The 19658-nt window shown below is 42.1% G+C and overlaps 1 protein-coding gene across 5 annotated transcripts in view; it reads right to left on the bottom strand.

The window, feature by feature from the left end:
* Positions 1–6278: 6278 nt before the first annotated feature.
* LOC119402197 (synaptotagmin-2) overlaps positions 6279–19658 on the bottom strand; it is a 318421-nt gene continuing 305041 nt past the window's right edge. For all 5 annotated transcript variants that reach the window (XM_049418538.1, XM_049418539.1, XM_037669311.2 and 2 more), the window contains 4 exons: positions 17618–17902; positions 15364–15477; positions 12697–12811; positions 6279–10190 (listed from right to left, as the gene is read on the bottom strand). In XM_049418538.1, coding sequence (XP_049274495.1) covers positions 9844–10190; positions 12697–12811; positions 15364–15477; positions 17618–17902 — 861 coding nt within the window. In that variant the 3' untranslated portion in view covers positions 6279–9843. The remainder of the gene's footprint in view (positions 10191–12696; positions 12812–15363; positions 15478–17617; positions 17903–19658) is intronic.

Below are 19658 nucleotides of genomic sequence, written 5' to 3'. Positions count from 1 at the left end.
CGCCGAGGAAAATAAATATTAGCTAATAGACGTATGTGTATATAATATATATTTATATATTTCCACATTCATCTCACTGTTCATCCTGATAGAAGAGCCAGGAAAGAAATTGTCCAGGTCCCGCTTGTATCTTCAATGACGCCGCTTAACTGCCGAAAGTGACAAAAGAGGTTGGCGTGACGCTCTCGTGTACAGTCGGCGGAAAATTAAACGAAGGAATCGGAAAACAATCGCTATAAGCAAACGATGAGGCGAGCTTTCTAGTTTCCTTTCATATTGAAAGGAGGTAAGCTAAATATGTTAATGAAGGAAAAGCCAGAGATGTGAAAAACACTTCAGAAGCAGGCATTGACTGCTGAACTCTTACTCGCCAAAATTCTAGTCATTGTTTGAAACCTTCTGTACGAATTCTATAAGCATTTTTAATAATATTCTCCAGCTTCGCTTCAAATTTGAAGTAACTGATAGGATTTGATACTAGATTGCTTCTTCAGCGATCACTTTCACATTTTCAAGCACCGAAAAAAGATTTGTTACTAAACGTTGACAAATCCGATGCACGGAAGCAATAAGACGTTGCCTGCAACGCCTGGATGATACGCTTGGAGGCGGAGCTGCGAACTTTCAGAACGATGTCATGCGCTTGCTTTTTAAGGTGACGTTACAACGCGGTTAAATATTATTATCAAATGACTTCTACTTCCTTTGATCTTCAGTGTCTCAACATGTTTTCGGTAGCTGCATATGGCCTAAGAAGCGTCATGAAAGGAGCAGAGTCGTATGCTCCGGATATCGCTATTTCAAATAGATAACAGAGAGCTTGCCTCTTTTTATTTTTTTTACTGGCTACGCTTAGTTTTCAGCCGACTGCCCGCGATACCATCAGCAAGAAAGCATACACCAATACTACAGGGAGGCAGGGAGTATTTGGCCGTATCGCTTTCGCTTGGTTGTTTGTTTGAAGAAGTGTATTTATAGATTATGCAAGGTTGTCAAAGTGCAGTAAAATATAGTGAAAAATACAGTTCAGGTATTTGGAGCAGTTCTATTGTCGAAAACAGCACCCCAACGGGCACACTTTCCTCAAACACTGAGCCAGACGTTAAAGATGAAAAACTACACCTCTCTAGCACTTCATGAAGTGTCGAACGTCACTTAAAAGACACAGATTGCCTTCTTTGTCCGAGGTATGACAAATTTTTCTTTTTGTCGCCCCATCTCATAGTAGAAATATCTTGCGCATGAAGTCTGATGCCCTAATCGTACTATGCGAACTGCGCGAATTGGGAAAGGTGACTTTCTTATCAGTGCGAATACTTGCAAGGTACGAAAATACACGGGACATTGTAACCTCGCCTATTATAAGATCTAATTATCTACCACATTGCAACGAAGAGCATGTGCCAACTTCATGAAATATTGAGCAGCACGGCTGCGTTTTGTCGGAGTGGGGAATGTCACTGCGTAGAATGAGGGTTGGATGTGAAGCACGATAAAATTTGGGATCACTGTTCCTATAGTGGTAACAACCTCAAGAGAACAAGGTTACTGCTAAGAAATTTATACCCCGGCATATCTCGAGGTGCCTGAGAAGTGCAGACATATCACTGCATGGGGAAATAAGATCCAGACACGAAGGTTACAGAAAGGAAACTGGCCAACGGACAACACCAAATACATTCATATGGGAATGACACCGAAGGAGAGTCAACATGCTATACTTTGTAAGGGCTTCTCGAGAAACGTAAGTTCACTATGCAGAAATGATTATACAATATGCAGGCGTCGACATAGGCAGACGCGGCAACATTTTACACTGCTATCGAAGTAAAACTAGGAGAGCACAAAAGGTGTGACGATATGCCTTCAAGATTGATTCCGACAAGGCAGGCTGTATTTCTCGATCTTCGCCCTACATTCTCATTAAGAAAGCATCAGTAAAACTAAAAAGAGATACCGCGAGCCCAGTAATGCTAGCTCATTTTGTGGTAGCAAAGCGGTTAACGCGCAATTTTTCTGTTGGCTCCATGAAGCAGGCCATAAGCTGACGCTTACTAACGGACAGTTAAAAAAATCTCTGTCTGAAAGTTTACATGCGCAATGCTAACACCACTGGATCAAACACAAAAGCTGCTCTAAATTTGAGGTTCTTTAAGCTCATGGTCAGCAACAATAGAAGATATAACGTCATTTCGTGTAACTCACTCATTTGGTAGGTATAAAGCAGAATGAAAAACAGATAACTTCAATAGGTCGACTTTTGAGACATACAGCCTAGATGGGGCTACTTGACTCAGGACTAGTTATTATCATTATCCACCGCCTTACACTCAACGGAATAGAGGCACTACTGTCTTATATAGGCCATTTCTAGCACTAGAAATTGTACAGATGGTTATCTATGCCCCACCACTTCCAGGACAATGTCGGCTGATGTTGATTTCAAGGCATGTCGTCACATGGGGTTGAAGACACTGCAAGTACAGTACGTTCAAAAAGACCTTTGAACAAGGTCCTTATAGCAAGGATATATGGCAAAAATGTACATGACACGAACAACGAGCACATACATCACAGATATGTGGTAATAGTGGTTATATAGAGATGAAGGACGGGACTTTGCCTTGTGGACAGTTTTAAAATATCATTTTCTTTTTAGCAAAGGCAGGGCTCCACATATGTTGGGCATGCAAAGCAAACGTGGACGACTCTGCTTGCGGGCACCAAACGCTTTCAAATCACATCGAGTGTAATATAAAGGGTCCTTAGAGAGATTGAAAATATGTGTAAAGATTGACTGCTGTCCTTAAAAGGCAAAGAAGCTTTGGAAATATTCAATGAATAGTAAACGGCTACGTTGGAAGCGCACAGCCGAGGTTCTTCGGGTAGCCCATACTTTAAATCTACATCACTGCAGGGCAGATACTACCTGTACTTGTCGTTCGCTTAAAATACGGCATCTGAGCCCTCTTTAGAAAAGTAAGTCTCACTATCGCTCTCCTGCGAATCTAATGCGCAATTTTTGTTATATTATCACAGTGATCATGAAAACCGGGACGCGCACCCTCCGTATTTTTCATAATGTGTGCACTGGACCTATAGCGAATGCACTAGTATACTTCCTTATCACATGTGCGATATACAGCTGTGTCTAAAGAAGGTAATTTTCATAAAACACGATGTTAACGTGACATTTCAGTTGCAACGTCAATGACCCTGCATATAAACCTAATAATCTAGCAGCTGGTCTCAACCGCTATGTTCTCTGAAAAGAATGCACCTTTGCCTTCTTTCCCTAAACTCTATGTCGGGCTGATGAAATGTTGCTCCAAGCGATTGGGCCTTCCTTTGTTACCTGGTATCAACTAACGCATAATCAGCGAAACCGTTTGTAGTAAATTACGATACACGCCTCACAGAGATCGATAAAGGTTTCTAAAGGCTAAACAATCAACCGAGGAATAAAAGTTACACTAGGTCGTATTGCTAAAACACATTTGTTTTCATCTTGTAGGTATAAATTGTCTCTAAGCAGTTTAATAGTGAATAAGATAAGATGTAACCATATAGGCAGAGCAAGAACGAAACAAAATGACACCTTTGCCTTGGACCCTCCGGAAATAAATTCCGTTAGTTGTAATATAATTTGTTGTCCCTGTCATATTAAATTAACTGAGGATGTGTTAACGTTATTTTTCACCTGGATGTGTTCTCTCGCTTATGGAGTTTACTAGCGTTCTTGCCAACGGTAAAAATACACTGTCGCTTCAGGCCACAACAACAATCCTTAGGATACACGGTTCGCAAAACAACGCTTCTAAGGATAATAATAGTCAATTTAAGTGAAGTACTGTAAAGAAACGCTGTTAGCCCACCCTTGTTTTATCACAAAAACGAATACATTTTTGTTCTTCGACATGTAAAATTCTTGTAACACGAAAAAGTGCAGGTGTCGTTTTGCTAGTTTTCTTGTCCTGCCTCGATGAATACAAGTGTGTGCTGCTTGGTTTTCATGTTTCAATGACTACAAACACTATCAACTTGAAGACCTCAGCGCTTTTTTTATGGTTTTGACACGTTTCGGCTCGCGCTTCTTTTAATGCTCGGTTACCATGAATCGCCAATGATCCCCAGATACACTTTGCTTGTTGAAACACCGGCTGTTCAACCAATATAAATTAGGCCGATCTTCTTGCAATGGCCCGAAACTACCATTTCTTTCTAGCCAAAATCATATAGGGAGAGAGCACAGAAGCATTGCATTTTAGCGGCACCTCTATTTGGACGCAAATGTTCAGTGCGGGAATTTTCATGCACGAAAAAAGCACTTACAGTTTTCGTTTATGACCTGCAGTCCATGTGCTTTCACATAAAAACAGCACTGACGAGAAATTTCATAAAGCTACGCAAGCTGCACACCACCTGATGTTCTAGAAAAAATACTGCCTCTTGTACCTCATCTTTATAAAATATATATTTCATATAACGCAATAATATTTTACATTTGATATCTATACAAGACACGCGATTTGAAAACCACCTAATCGAATCAATATTCTATCCATATATTTGGTCATGTATTCAACAAAACACTTGGGATCGTTTCATGTGCACCTGCACGCGAATCCCGGGCTTACACCGAGTGAGCCACGAGGTTCATGTGTAACGCAATCTTCTGCTATTCCCGAGCCTAGTCTGGCGCACACCCTTGTGATTATTCTCAAGACTATGCAGCTCATTGATTAGAAAGCTTATATTATTGTGTCATGCGACTTGGCAAGAACATAAACCGAAATTGCCAATTCGTACACGAAACTTCTATGATGTCTATGGCATTAAAAATGCAAAAGCACGAAAGAAAACCAGCATTGCTAATGTAAGCTACGTTGCTGGCTTTATTGTGTCGGTGTCAAGCGCATGACAGCTATTGGCTTAATACTTCTCTAAATTCCTCTAATCGTTCTCTGTAATTCAATTAACTCTACGGATTATAAATGCTGTCACAACCTGAAATATGCCCTCAGTTCTCTTTCACAAGTATCCCTGAACCCTAACAGAAACCGACTCGGCGAGTGAAAATTTCACTTTAGTAGCGTTAATTTCGCCATGGGCGCCCACAGCATTCTGAGCAGCGTTTTAAGGAACTACATCAAATAGGAACGACTGTAAAGATATCTTTTGTAGAGGATGCTACTACGACAAATATTAAAAAAATGAGTGGGGCTCCGGATGTTGTTCTTTGTATCTTCAATATAGCATAAATTTGCAGTACTTATTTAACTGCTGTTTACCTTACGTTGTCTCAAAAACGCCAACACACGATATTATATGAATAGGATTTACATAAATACCCATCGTAAATGAATGCTACTTCCCTAATTGTTATCTCCAGCAAGACTAATAACTACAGAGAGTCAGCATTTTTTACTTTAAAATGATTTATTCGTTCTTAAATAGAGGTCCAGGAAGCGTCCTGTACACATTCAGCAGCCGCTATTTACCTGCTTAAAAGATAGGCTTTCAGAAATGCTATTTTGACCTGCACTACGAAACCGCGATGAACACATAGTGGCTTGATAGCACCTTCTCAACTGGATATCTAGTGACCTAACATGACTGTACAAAGAATGTCATAGCTAGCTAAGCTATTTAGTATGTTAGGGGAGATACATTACCCTTGTCTGACATAAAGTGCGTGAGAACTAGAATGCCACAATATAAAATGTTGGCTCATTTTAAGAATGATTTACAATTTAAAACGGTGAACAGTATTTAAAATATATATCTACAGTAACAACCTTTTTTCTGTAAAATGGGTAGCTCGTGAAAAGTGTGAGTCATCGCAACACCAAGAAATCTTAACTTTACAAGGAATGCTATAACTAGTTAATCTATTTATTATATTATTCGTAGTTTATAACCTTTCTGTGGAATAAAATAACAGCAATATATGTGTATTCGATGTTGCGCTATCCAATCTTAGCCTGTTTTTTAAAGTATTGTACATTTTAACACAGAATTATTTAGGACAAGTTCTGGAAGATTTATTATTCCTTACAAAATAAGTTGTTTTTCGAAACAGTATTTGACGTAAGCACCAAATTGAGAACTCTTACTTGTTTCGTTACTAAGTAAGGCAGCAAAAAGCTTAAAATGCTGCAGTGAACATGAATTGTAGAAAAAACTGCAATGTGAAATTCCAGTGTATATATTCTGCAAGAAAAACGAATGCGTCCAGATCATGGCACTTGCAGTGCTGTCAGTAAAGAGATGAGAAATCCAGATACCACGTTTATTTTAATTGAAGAACTGTTGTACTAAATGTAAAATATTTCTAACGTGGGCACGGTGTTCATTTGTCTGATTATCAGATCCAAGAGCACCGGTTCGACAGACAAATTGAGGAGGGTTTCGCAAGGTTTACTGGAGTCCTTCTTTTCAAATATGTGTTTGCCGTCGTACAACACTGGCCTTTACAAAATATAACTCCAGTCTCTCGTTCTGTGTAGTGAGACAATTATTCGACACCCTTTCCACTACTATGCAAAAGTTAACAAGTGAGGCTGTGAAAACAGAAATACTACTTCTGGAAAGCAAATTATCCATAATATAACTATAGGTGGCACAATAAACTGCAACCAAGACCATCCTTACTTTTTGAAATGTTGTACAAAGACAAACTTAGGGATTTTTGTAGTAGAAACAGATATCCACCACTACAACCACACAGTTACGCCATATGTGCTGATGGCACATACGAGGTGCCTTAGTGGCTAGCACGCAAAATAGTAAGAATTTGTCTGTGCAGTCCAATGTAAAAGTCACTAGGCAGTATGCACTTAATTGCTGGTTTATAAACGCTTTAAAAATTAATATATTTTAGATAGTAAAAATCACTAGGCAGTATGTACCTAATTGCTGTTTTATATACACTCTAAAAATAAATTCTTTTAGATAGCAGCAACCTTTTAAATAAAGAACACTGAGAACAATAATATTCAATTGGTGCCGAAACTTTGCACATATTTTGCTACGTGCAATTACCATAAAGTTAATTCTGCATTAAACTGTGGAAATAGTTTTTGCAATACTGCAAAATTCCTAGCCCGAGATCATCTGCCACATGCACAAGAATGATGGTACAAACATACGGAGGCTAGTAACATATATGGCAGAATATGACAAGTTTGTAGAGCTTAGTTGTTTCACAGTGAGAAACCATCGGTACCATGCGAGCATGGTATGTGCGGTCATGTAGCTAGACACCAACAAAATATCCTTATTTCTCAACAAAGTTGAAATTTTACCATTTCCAACAAAAAGTCACATAAAAAAACAAAAATGTGCACCAAAGCAACACACAGACGTTTCAATGACGTTTTAAAAATATTACTAGCTGGCATTGGGGGCAGCATTGGCACTTAGTGCCTAAGCTGACGATGGCTAAGTTAGAAGCCTCGGGGATTCGATAAATGGTTTCACACAATATTTTGCAATGTTTGCATCCTCAGTCAACAGTGCAGGATGTTCATCTAGAAATCTTATATTTCTTTGTAGCAGGGACGAACTATGAGGAGGACACAACAATAATGCTAAAGGAGACATTTTATGAATCATATAGCAAGTAGAGCTTCAACGGACGACGCAGTGGTGTCAGCACATCATGCTCGGACGCTCACTCTGGAGGAATAAATATGGCTTGAAGCGGCAAGTTGAATATTCTTTCAGGTGTTTGAGCGCCACGTGTTACGAGGAGCACCGTAAAGGGACAAATTCTAGCATTTATCGCAGTATAACTCTCACTGCCTTTGTTGCGTTTCCATGGCAACATCATTTTTTCACCTCCTCATGGAAGCGATGTACTTCTAGAAACCAATAACTGGTAAATCTCCGATATCACGGAACAGGTCAGTATAACACCACCAATAATGCCGTTCATGTTAAAGAAACCGTGCAAAAGGTGCGCCTTCGTTTATACATCAATGATCTAATATTTAAGACGATTATCTTTTGCGCATTTCTGTGCACTTCTTTTTTGAAGATCCGTCCTGCAGGAAAATATATCTAGCCCAAAAGATGCCATGGCTTATGTAGACATGGTGCCGCAGATTGTGCCCTGCAGAGCTTTGCTCATGCTCACGGGGCGCAGCGTTCTCATACAAAACCACTTTACCATACGAATGCAACGGTTCACCTATGGTCTGGTACACAAAATGGGGAAGGCGTTTGCTCCCTATCGGTAATTTTTTGCAAGTTTTAAAGAATTGCGATGCGGAGCTCACAAGTTTTCTGCCCCAATACCATGAAACAATTTTACCTTGCACTGAGATTGTTAACGGAAGCTCAGATAACTTGATACAGCAAGCAGGCAGGTAACGTTTGTCAATGTTACATCACTCTCATTTCCTCAGCAGCGCTCTTCAAAATTGTTTTAGGTGAACTAAAGTAAGTTTTGAGGTTTTCCGTCGAAGGCCTAATTATAATCATGAGTCATGTTGTTGTACGGGAGTCAAGAGTATATTTGCCCAACTGTGGTTCTTAAAGTGCTCCGAAAAATAAGGGCAAGAGTGTTTTTTTCTCTGCATTTCCTCCAAATGCAAACGCGGCCACTGCGGCCTGGAATCGAACACGCGTTCTCGAGCATATTTGCTCATATTTGTGACTACGGGACTTACATTCGAACAAAATACATTTATATTAGCTCAACAATCACCGAAAGACGAGGACTATGTCGAAATGAAACTCGGGCGTCGGTCTTGAGAGAATTCAGAGCCACCGTTACGAAATTAGAACTGCCGCTATTCATTAGATTTACAGAGCAATAAAGACTGAGTTTTGTGTTCTGAGTAAAATGAGCGGGTTTATGCTTGAATGGAGCCCCGAATTGTTGTTCGTAGCAGCTTCCAGCCGATGGTGGACATTTCGTCGATGGGAATGTTCTTGCCCCGAAGAAAAACACGCAGCAAAAGAAAGTGCCTTCATGCCCAACACCGTCCACTGTCGTTACTCTCGCACTGTCATAACCACAATCCGACTCCGAAGCGACAGAACATAAGGAAGTGCGTTTTCTGTAAAAAAATAGCGGTGTACTGAGGGGCTGTCTAATATCCCAGTGAACTTTTCAAAAAGAACAGTCACGATAGCATGCAAGTCGGTAAATAACACTTCGTCTGGAGAGGACGTGAAGGGCAAAAAACGCAGGACAGCAACAAACTTCGTCCTGCAACTTCCTAGCGAGTGCAAGGACGCTTGTCTAGCGTCATGAGGCCGAGTTCTCTGCAACTCAATAGAGATGGCATCTATACATTGAAATGAACCAATGTTCTATCGCCATCGCTCTCGCAACTCGCCAACTGCAAAAGATAGCATGCGAACATGCTTTCACAGAGTTGCCAACCAAAACACGAGGGACATGAGTACCTTTCGAAAGTTGCAGCAGTGCATGGGTAGTGAAATGGAATTGCACCAGGAGTTTCGTTTTCCCGAAACCATCAACTACCGTTCTTGTGTATAACGAGATCGTTCGGATTTCTTTTTCCTGCCCTTCCAAATGTGTCACTAAAACACCACTGACATGTGCTCAGAAAGTGTCACTACGGGCACCAGAATTACCTCCTGTGTCTCTGATGGCCACTCCTCGAACGCGCGCACGCCAATCGTTCTGGTTTGACAATTTCGAAGCACGTTCGAGGAGTACGACTGGCCCCAGGATGACTTCGGTGTTTGCACATCAGCAAATATCGCTTTAGATATTTCACCGTGCTCGCTGCCTTTTTTGTTTCCTCCAATGTCCACACAACTTAGTCCATACCACACTGCACTCAGCCGCGGAAGCGTGTCCATTCACCGGAGCGTGTGCCATTGGGTGACCTGCTTGCGCGGGCTCTGCTTCATGGCATTCCAGTGGTGGAGTACGCTGCCACGGCCGCAGGCTCCGACGACAACCTTGCCGACGTGCTGCTGCGGTGCTCCGGCCACGGGAGTAGTGGGTGACTCCGGTGACGAGACTGTCTGGGCGGGGTCCCGGTGGCTGACCACCACCAGGAAGACGACGTTGTCCAGCTCGGTCTGTGGCACGTCGAACGTCAGCGACTCGTTGTAGACCGGACACAGCGTGGCGTGTTGGGCGGCTGTCTTCTTTTTCTTGCGAAGCTTCCCGCTGTGGAACAGGAGCACACGAACGCAAGGATCTGCCAAATAGAGTGCAAAGCAAGCAGTTGTTAAAGGCAATGAAACACAATGACTATGTTCCTCGTGTTAGTCAGTTGCCGTTTCCGCGAAAAGAAGCATGGTAACCCTCAAGAAAGAGAGAAGGCAAAAATAAGGTAGGGTACCTAACCAAGGCTGAACCCGGTCGGCTACCCTACAATGGCGAGGGGAACGAAATACCTAAGAAGAAGCCACGAAAAGCACAAAGAGAAAACCCGAGTGTCGACACCGATATTAAGTTTCCGCACCAATTCGCCGTGTCCTTGTAAGCTTTGACACCGCCTAGCAGAGCCTGTTTATACAATTATATATACATATCGATAATGTGGCGTGCTTGTTAATGGACCCAAGGACTTAACATGACTACAAAACTAATTGTTGGTATTTTGACAAAAATACAAAAAAGTACTTCACATCCATGACGTCACATGCTGACAGTCAGGCGCTGCGGCTCGGGCACGAAACTCAAAAGTGAAACTCTCGCCTTCATTTTCTCTTTTGATGATGTACCTGTGATCGGGCGTAAATACAACAGACTTCTCGAAGAGAACAAAAGATAATTGCGACCATTGAATGTGTTTTTTTATCATTTGTGTTCTTTTAATGTCACAATTAGGCAGTAGTGCCCAAATGAACTTCATGGTTCTCAAATCGGCAATTGCCAATGTATGTAATAATGTATCGAAAACATCTCCTAGTTTAAATTAATAAAACCGCCCGCAACCTATTTGCCCATATGCTCGCCATAAACATTGTTTAGTTTCCTTCCAATGCTGCGGTTACTAAACTTGTAAATATTTTATTGTGTCATCTTTAAATGCATACACCGATATTTCTTGCTTACAATTTCATTTAGAAAATTTCTCCCTGTGCCTTTCCCTTGTAGCATTGTTGGGGATAGGCCAACGTCTTTTGCTGCGGTCCGTCTAAGAACTATGCAGGAAGGTTTTCTTAAAGAACGAATAAATCTAATGAGTTCATTATGGCAGGCCAACTGCCGCCCACATTGCGTCTCACGAAATGTCCTCCTACAGCAGGGATATCAAATAAGAACACCTAACACGTAAAAGCACCTTTGTTTATTTCTTAGGAATACAAAGAAGGTAACCCAAGTCAAGTATATGATGAGAACATAACCATGAAACTTACTCTACATACAATTACCATATGAGCATATTCAATTTATCTGGTTTCTACGTCTACGCACACAATTCAGTAATCGCTGAAAGGGCGCAAGGAAGCATCCCTTTTTTATACGTGTATTAGCCGCAGCACACATTATATGCAAAGCCATGTTAGAAATAATTGCTATGACAAAGCTTTTATAAAATGAGGATTCTTAGGAAGAAATGTGTATGACATGACACCTGAAATATTCGCTGTTTTAAAGTAACTATAGTAACTATTTTAAACATGACTAGCTTAATAAAAGTAAGCTTTAGATAGCATCGCTGAATTAGATGAAGAGCTGCTTGAAGCCTAGCAGCCAAACGTAGCAGCTAAGTCGTACATTTTAAGGTAAGGTCACTTTGTACGAAGAAAGCTGCCTTTAAGTTATTGAGCGAGCGATTCCTAGCAGAACATGCTTTAGCTCTCAACCATAATGTAATAGTATGGAGAGCTGGAGTATGGAGAATATGGAGAGCTGGGTTTCCAATAATGTTCTCAACCATAAATTTGAAACGATCCGAAGGCAACTAATTTTGCAGTTCATAAACATCGTTTGCTAGGTAACGTCGATGTCTGGCGTCAGCCGGTGCTACTACGCGAGGCGTTATTAAAGAGTTTGATAATTGGGACCCAAGACACTGGGTCTCCAGGCTACGTTGGGTAGGCTGCTCTTGCGTTCGGAGGAGCAACAGAGTTTGAGAAATGCGTCAAACAAAATCTGCGTTGGGTCACACGCACGGAGCGCCACACGTGGCGAAATAACATGCGAGACGCGGGCCATAGTGCGTCGTGGCTGCGTTGTCTTTCTGGCTACCAAGACGCCTTGGGGACTCAATCTAGTTTTAAATGTTTGGGTCTTGGGTCAGCGCGAACACAAGAGCCTAAGAGTGGCTTCGGTTCTGAGCATCGGCCCTGGCGGCTCACAAACTTCTTGGGTTCCAAAGCTCCTTGGGGCCCAAATTATCAAACTCACTATTAAAACTCGGACGTAACTGCATAAACGGACAAACGCGGGCCTACGTGAACGCTGTTCAACCAAAAAAAACGAACAGATAAGTATAACCAAAAAGTTCTTGCTTCGTTTTTGTGGGCTTGACATTTCTTTGATGGTGCAGGACGTTTACGGCGAAAGTGTTTCTCAGAGGATGTGCACCAATTCTGCTATGAATGATTTTCTTTTTATTCCATAGCTGAGCAAACTCATAAGCGATTGGAACAGCAGATCTATAAAATTAAAAAAGGTTAGAAAAAATGTGCTTCCAGAAGAGTAAAATATTAACCACAAATTATAAGGAAAAACGGAATGTTCCAACTTACAGAACGACTCCAGGTTGTTCATGGGCGATGTCAAGTTGCTGGCCTTCATAATGGTAAAGGTGAGTCTCTCGGCTGTCGGCAGATAGCTCAGGCCGAAGAGTATCTCCCCCTTGTACTGTTGCATGACAGAAGATAGAAAGGACGATTTCAGTTGTCGAAGGCGGTAGGAATGTTGCGACAACAAGGACATGTATTTTTTTAAGCATCACCTAAATTTGTATTGCTTGTTTACTCCTATTATTTATATGAAAACTGCTCTTTGAACACTATTTTCTGAATGCGTGGTTATAGAATGAAAAACACCGGTCATTACTGACTTCGCCTCTTGGAGGTCTCGGAGAGAGGTAATGCCGGAGATAACACGCGGCACATATCAGTAATAGTGTTCATGATAGTTGCAATGTATTCAATAGTTGTAGCATGGCATACGAGAAGTGTACTAGCTGAGCAAATGATGGGACGGCGGTGAAATCACTTTACGGCTGTACCATAACATTCATGATTACTTTCATCTATAACAATCTTATTAAATGGGCCCTGCGACACCTCTAGAAGTAATCGTCAAATGGATTCCTCAAAAGAGCTTATCGCTTTACGAATCGACTGCCGCAAAAATGTTTAGAATCCATCAAGTACGAGCGGAGTTACAGGGATTTCTCGCTGACTTCAAGCACCTTCTCTCTTTCCTCGTACTAGCAAGCGCGCTGAAGGCTACGCAAGGAGAAGGATGACAAGGGGACAAAAAGATGCGTCCCTTCGACAGCGCGCGTGATGACCTTGAGCAGTTCCTTTTTTTTGCTCTCTCCGAACGCGCTGCTTAATTTCAGTGAGATCGCAAGGAAGCACGCGGGCACGTGGCGGCATCCTGCGGTGGCCACGGTAACTAAGGAGCTCAGGAAATCTCAAATCAGCCAATGGCCGTGGATTTGGGTATATGGCATCATTTGTAGAGAGAAGAGGGAGTGTTTTTCAGCTGACTTTGAGAATTACTTGTAAATTCTACGCCGTGTGCTGCGCTATAATGTTTGGCTAAGCGTGTTGTCAGAAGCCTGCACTACCGATCGGCAGCGTTTTTTGACCCGGCTGAAAAAGTGTCGCAGGCCTCATTTAAGGAAGGTGTGTTACTTCTCCGCACGAGTGAGCAATATTGTAAATAGAACAGTTTACTGTGCGCCTAAATCAGCAAATTAGCGAAGTGCGTATGCAGCATACACCTAGCAGGGCAATTCGTGTCTTATAACAATTATAGAGTCGAGCTCAAACATCTGAAGGTCCTGGGTAGAGGATATTCATTTCTTAGCTGTCAAGCTCAGGATGTGTCTTAAACAGTCGATAAAGATACTTGGCAGGTTTGCCATACGACATGCAAGTAGGAGACTTATTTTGCTGCAACTTTTAGAAGAAGCACCGACAAGAGAAACAGGCCGCGGTAATCAACAGTGCGATTAGCGTTGCCCCTTAAAGGGACACTAAAGGCAAATAACAATTTATGTCAGAGTGAAAGCTCAATGTATGACAACTTCTAAAATGGCAATATTATCAACAGCAGTGCCCTACTTACTGAGAAATTAAGCTAAATGTATCACATGATGAGCGCCACGAGTGGCACATTTTCAAAGTGATCCCGATGACGTATGAGAGTCTGCCTACAATAAATCACTAATAATCAAACCAGCAGCAATAAAAAAAGAACCTTCCGTACATCAAAAGACGTTATAAAATGCTGTTTGTTCGTTTCCGTTTGATTCATGGAAAAAAGAACCTCTGTGGCGTTGCCGTGGGGAACGGCGCGTGTGGTTCAAAGGTTCCGTTTTCGCCGAAATGCGCTTCGCCCGGCGCCGTGCTTCGCTCACGCGGTCGCGTATCAGTGATAGTTTCGGGATCGCGTACTGCCGCGTGTGTTATGCGCGCTCGTGAAAGTTGCTCTGACAGAAAGTTCAACAAAATGCCGCACGCAACGACGCCGGCACTACGAGCCCTCAGCAGCATACCGCGTTCATCGGGGCTCAAGTCGCTGAATTGGAGCCCAGCGTCGCGAGCCAATGTCTCGTTGTCAAGTTCTCCGTCCACATTCATTGCGGTGATTGCGGCACGCTTCGATGGCTTCGATGGCCGTTGTTTCTGCTGTGGGTCCCGATACTTTCGCTCTGCTGCTACTAGTGTTGGCGACCGCGCAGTAAAGGCGGGCAACGTTGGGCACGGAAGCAGTGACGTATGAAAGTCGGATTTCAGGCGGGTGATTTGAAGTGCGCTAATGCGATGCGGACCACTGAAACCTGATTTTATTTCAAAATAAGCACTTCCTTGGCATAAAAGTAGCACTACGAGGTTTCTGGACCGCTATTTCAACAATCAACGTCGACTTAATATTTGCCTTTAGTGCCCCTTTAAAGCAAACAAAGGACCTTTGCAAAAGTTAGAAGTAAATAAGCAGCAAACTATTGGTTCTTATATATTTTTTCTGCTTGCTTCGTTAAGAAAAAAATTTCAGAAAATTCGCTTCCGGATCCCAATAACATTCGAACTTGTTTTTCAAGACACCACAACTGCATCTCAAAAGCTATGACTGTGGTTGCGTACGCTTCAAGTGACACGAGAGCCGAAAATGCGTCATCGATGCCGTCCTGTAGACATCGCCTTAAACAGTATGCAGAGACAAAATCTCACCTGCTTAGGCTCCTTCAGCTCCAGTTCTAGCATGTGTTCTGAGGGATCTTCCACCAACTTGTCGACTTCTTTCAGAGGAACGATCACCTCTCCCACCTCTGTGTCGTTGGAGCACTGCACGGAATGTTCAAGTCTTGTCATTTTACGACCACAACTCTTCAGATGTCATTGTAGGACAGTGAAGCGAACAATCACATGTGCAGTCAGTTAACCTGTCATTCTAGGACATAGCATCCAATAACCACAAATGGAAATTATTAAGCTCATTTTGTAGGAATACGTAGCCAGTGAGCATATGTAGAACTTGTTATAACGTCATCGTAGTACAATGTAGCCTATGAGCACAAGTGTCGGGCACATAGGCCTATGACAGTGAGTGCAACTTGCTAAGACGTCATCGTAGGACAGCGCAGCGAACGAGCCAAAGTGGAAAATGTTAAGCTCTCACTGTAGGAGTGTGAAGCCGACAAGCACACTTGGTAATTGTTAAGCTTACATGGTAGAACAGAGCAGCCCAATAGCAAACATATAAATAATTCAGCTCTGATCTTGGCACAGTGAAGCCGATGAACTTACATGACGAATGAAAAAAAGAAAAGAACAAACACTCTGACTTGAACTGGTATAGCGCATTACGGGGAACAAGAAACGGCCGAGCAGACCGACACAAGAGGACAGAGCGCTCTGTCTCTCTTATGTCGGTCTGCTCGGCCGTTCCTTCTTCCCCGTAATGCGCTATAGCAGTTCAAGTACGACGAACCAACTCGCCCAATCATCAACACTTGTAAAAACTCTGATGATATTTCTCGAAGCAGCGCTAAACGATGAGAATAGAACCAGAAAATGGGCGCATTAGCATGAGAGCTGAATGCCAATTGAATTTAGTTTTAGCTACCAGTTGTGACACTTTCCTATTGCTCTCCTCATCTGTTGGCGCTGCTTCAAGCTATATTCAAGATGAACCAATTCGCCCAAATGTAGTTGTTTCTACATTTCTGGAGATCACAGTCGCTATGAAATATGCTACCTTAATAAGTGGTAGGAACAGCATTCGCACGTCATCTATTTTGTTGATGCAGTCGTGCAAAAACTGTTCTGTCTTTAAAAATTTAAAGGCTAGTAAATTGGCCTCCTTGATTGCAAAACAGAAGCTAGTTGCAGAATTCGTCGATGTTATTTCAGTCCATTACTTCAGTTTCTTAAATGCCAGATGTGTGCTGCTGAAGTAATGACTTATCAGTTGACAAATTAATACTGTGTCTTATATTTCACAATGCAGTATTATTTTAAAATGTGCTATCTATATAAATGTGTTTTTAAATGGTCTTGTATCAATAAAACAATACTTGTAGGTATTAACTGTCCTGGCCTTCCCAAAAAATGAGAATGCACTTGCCGCACGAGTGAGAATCAGATATACTGGACTTCTTGTACACTCTGCATAGGTTTTTGTTCAGTGTGCAATTTTAATCAATCCAATTTTAATCAGTCTTTATCAACCTAATCGTATGTTAAGAAGCACTATAATGTGGAATAAAGGGCCACATACACAGCAGAACTGCATGAAAATGATTAAATCCTTGTACAACGGTAAAATCCTTTGTACAACAATGTGACTCAGGTGTTACACGGATGATCAAGTCGTCACAAGCTAAAATCACCATGTGCGTTTCCAACAGCGAAATATCGCAGGAAAATCCAGACTTAAGCGCGAGCATGGCAAATTACCCCTCTGATTAGAACGTTTATCTCTAAAGAGCTTTGTTATGCAAAACGCAACTTCAGAATTTTATCATCTTGAAGCTGTATGTTCAAGAATGCTGTTCCTTCTTAGACGTTACGGTAGAAATTAACGATGAGAGCTTTAGCTTTATGACATAGCGGCAGCGCTAGAAGCTTATATGAAACAATATTAAGTTACACAGCTACCTTAATGTATCATGAAGACACATCGATCAGAAATGTTAGCTATACATATAAGAATAATAATAATAATTGCTGGGGTTTCACGTTACAAAACTACGACATTATTCTGAGAGACGCCGTGGTACAGGGCTCCGGCAATTTTGACCACCTTGTGTTCTTTAACGTGCACCTAAATTTAAGCAGAAGGGCCCCTAGCACTTTGCATTCATCTAATTGCGACCGCCGTAGCCGGGATTCGATCCCGGGACCTTCGGGTCAGCAGTTAACTACCATAACCACTACACCGCCGCGGTGGGCGTTGTATATATGCCTTAGGCCATCACCTCACCTTGTCCATGTCGTAGAGGGCCAGGTAAAGGGACGAGTCCTTCAACTCTCCCCTGGCCAGGTCCAGCGAAAAGGTCTCATTGTAGAGTGGGCTCTGCGTCTTGCGCTTGGTCTGTGTTTGGTACTGGCCCAGGCAGTGACCCGTGCTGCCGAGGCTGATGCAGCTGGGTCGGCGAAGACCGGCGCTGCCACGTCGTGGCTTCTTTATTCGGCCTTTTATTACCTTGCAGGTGATGTACGGGTCACACACGACGCCCTGGGGCTTTTGAGGAAGGTTCTGCGCCTCCTGCAACACAGTAATAAGAACTATTACTTTCAGGTGAAGACTGAAGTACACTGATGCTCAAATCAGCTTTTCTCCAGCAGCGCGAAATTGGTTCATTTCGTTCAGGAAGGACTCGCCAAAAGCAGCCATCGTCTGAGCTTCATTCATTTGTATTTGCATTCACGACGCTCATGCACGTGTCTGATCAATTAAAATGCGTTGCAGATTTGTAGATTTGATATATATGCCTGCAGTTTCGCTTATTCCTGCCTGAATGTTTGAAAAGAAACTATCGCAAGATTCCTTGCACTTTGTCTGCCGTTTTTTTTCTCGAGCGTTTCAGTTATATTCCTGAATAAACCATAAACCAAGGAAGGATAATTTTAAGGGCTCGTTTTTCTTTGCTAGATAAAACATTAAATTAGAACTAACAGACAAGACAGCCAATTAAAATATAGAGGAAGTTCTTTGTAGTAATTATGATGTAAATGTGAAAAAGTAAAGTGGACAAAAAGATAACTTGGCTCCGGCAGAGACCGAACCTGCAACCTTCGAATAACGCGTCCGATGTTTTACTGCTGAGCTACGGCAGCGGTCATCTTCCCGTCAACTTTATGTTGTATATATGTGCATTTTCAAGCATGGTATTGCTAGTGAGCGCCGCGAGTAGGCATGACGGCGAGTGTGGAACACTCTTTTTTTGCCTGGTGCTTGCCGCCGCGAAGTTATCTTTTCGTCGACTTTAATTTCTTGCATTTACATCATAATTACTACAAAGGACATCCCCTATATTTTCGTTGGCTGTCTCGTTTGTTAGTTCTAATTAATGTTGTGTCGTATAAACCAAAATCAAGGCATATTAAGCATCCGTAGAATCAGCCTAACGACAAGGTTTCCAAGATTATTGGAGATTTTCTTTGTTCCTTGTTTTGCTAAGTGCGCTAGTGGTAACTATGATGCAACAGCTCAGCTCACCCAGCTTGCCACACTGTTAATATGATTTTAAAGAATCCGCATACCGTTTAATATCATTAACCACGAAATACTTGCGTATGTCACTGTGCGAGAACTTGTAGCAGGCGAGGTGAGTACCATTTCCAATTCTGCTCTGAAATGATGGCACCAATAACCGAGCACATTGTTGTGCTCTTCTATATCTATAGAGCGTAATAAAACCAGAGGGAGTGTTCGGAATGAGCTTCGATAATAAACAGGGTCAATGACAGGTGTCGCCTGTCATTGATAGTCTGCAATATGTGGTCATTTATGAGCAGCGTGCAGCTGCATGGAAGTGGAGTACAGGCACTAAAGGAAGAAATAAAAGAGAGAAGTGGCGCGAAGGTTGAATGCCCGCTTTCCACTGAAAAGATTCGGGTTCGAGTTGCAACTATAATATTGTTTTTTGTAAGTTTCCTACGGTTGTATTGGTTTTCTTTTTTTTTCGTTTTTTTTAAAACTCGCTTCACTTGCTACGCACTGCCGCAAAAGATAACGGGAAATGTTTAGGAAAATAAAACGAATTTGACAGTAATTATTAATAACTTGCAGACCCACCGCAGGGGATGGAACCAAAAAATAAATAAAAGTGTGGCATCCGAGATACTTTGCGAATACGACACTCGGACGCGAATCTATTTAAGACGATATCCAAGAAGGCTTGTTTAACACGTCATTGCGCAGAGGAGGCTTCTGCGCAAATCGCATTGTTCTTTCAAGGGCAGACAAGATAAAACAGAGCCACATGAACAAGAAATGAACTCGAGGAGAGCATGTGCAC

Source organism: Rhipicephalus sanguineus, chromosome 8, assembly GCF_013339695.2.
Source record: "Rhipicephalus sanguineus isolate Rsan-2018 chromosome 8, BIME_Rsan_1.4, whole genome shotgun sequence".
NCBI lineage: Eukaryota > Metazoa > Arthropoda > Arachnida > Ixodida > Ixodidae > Rhipicephalus > Rhipicephalus sanguineus.
The sequence above is the reverse complement of the archived record's forward strand: the minus strand, read 5'-3'. Positions and strand labels throughout refer to the sequence as shown.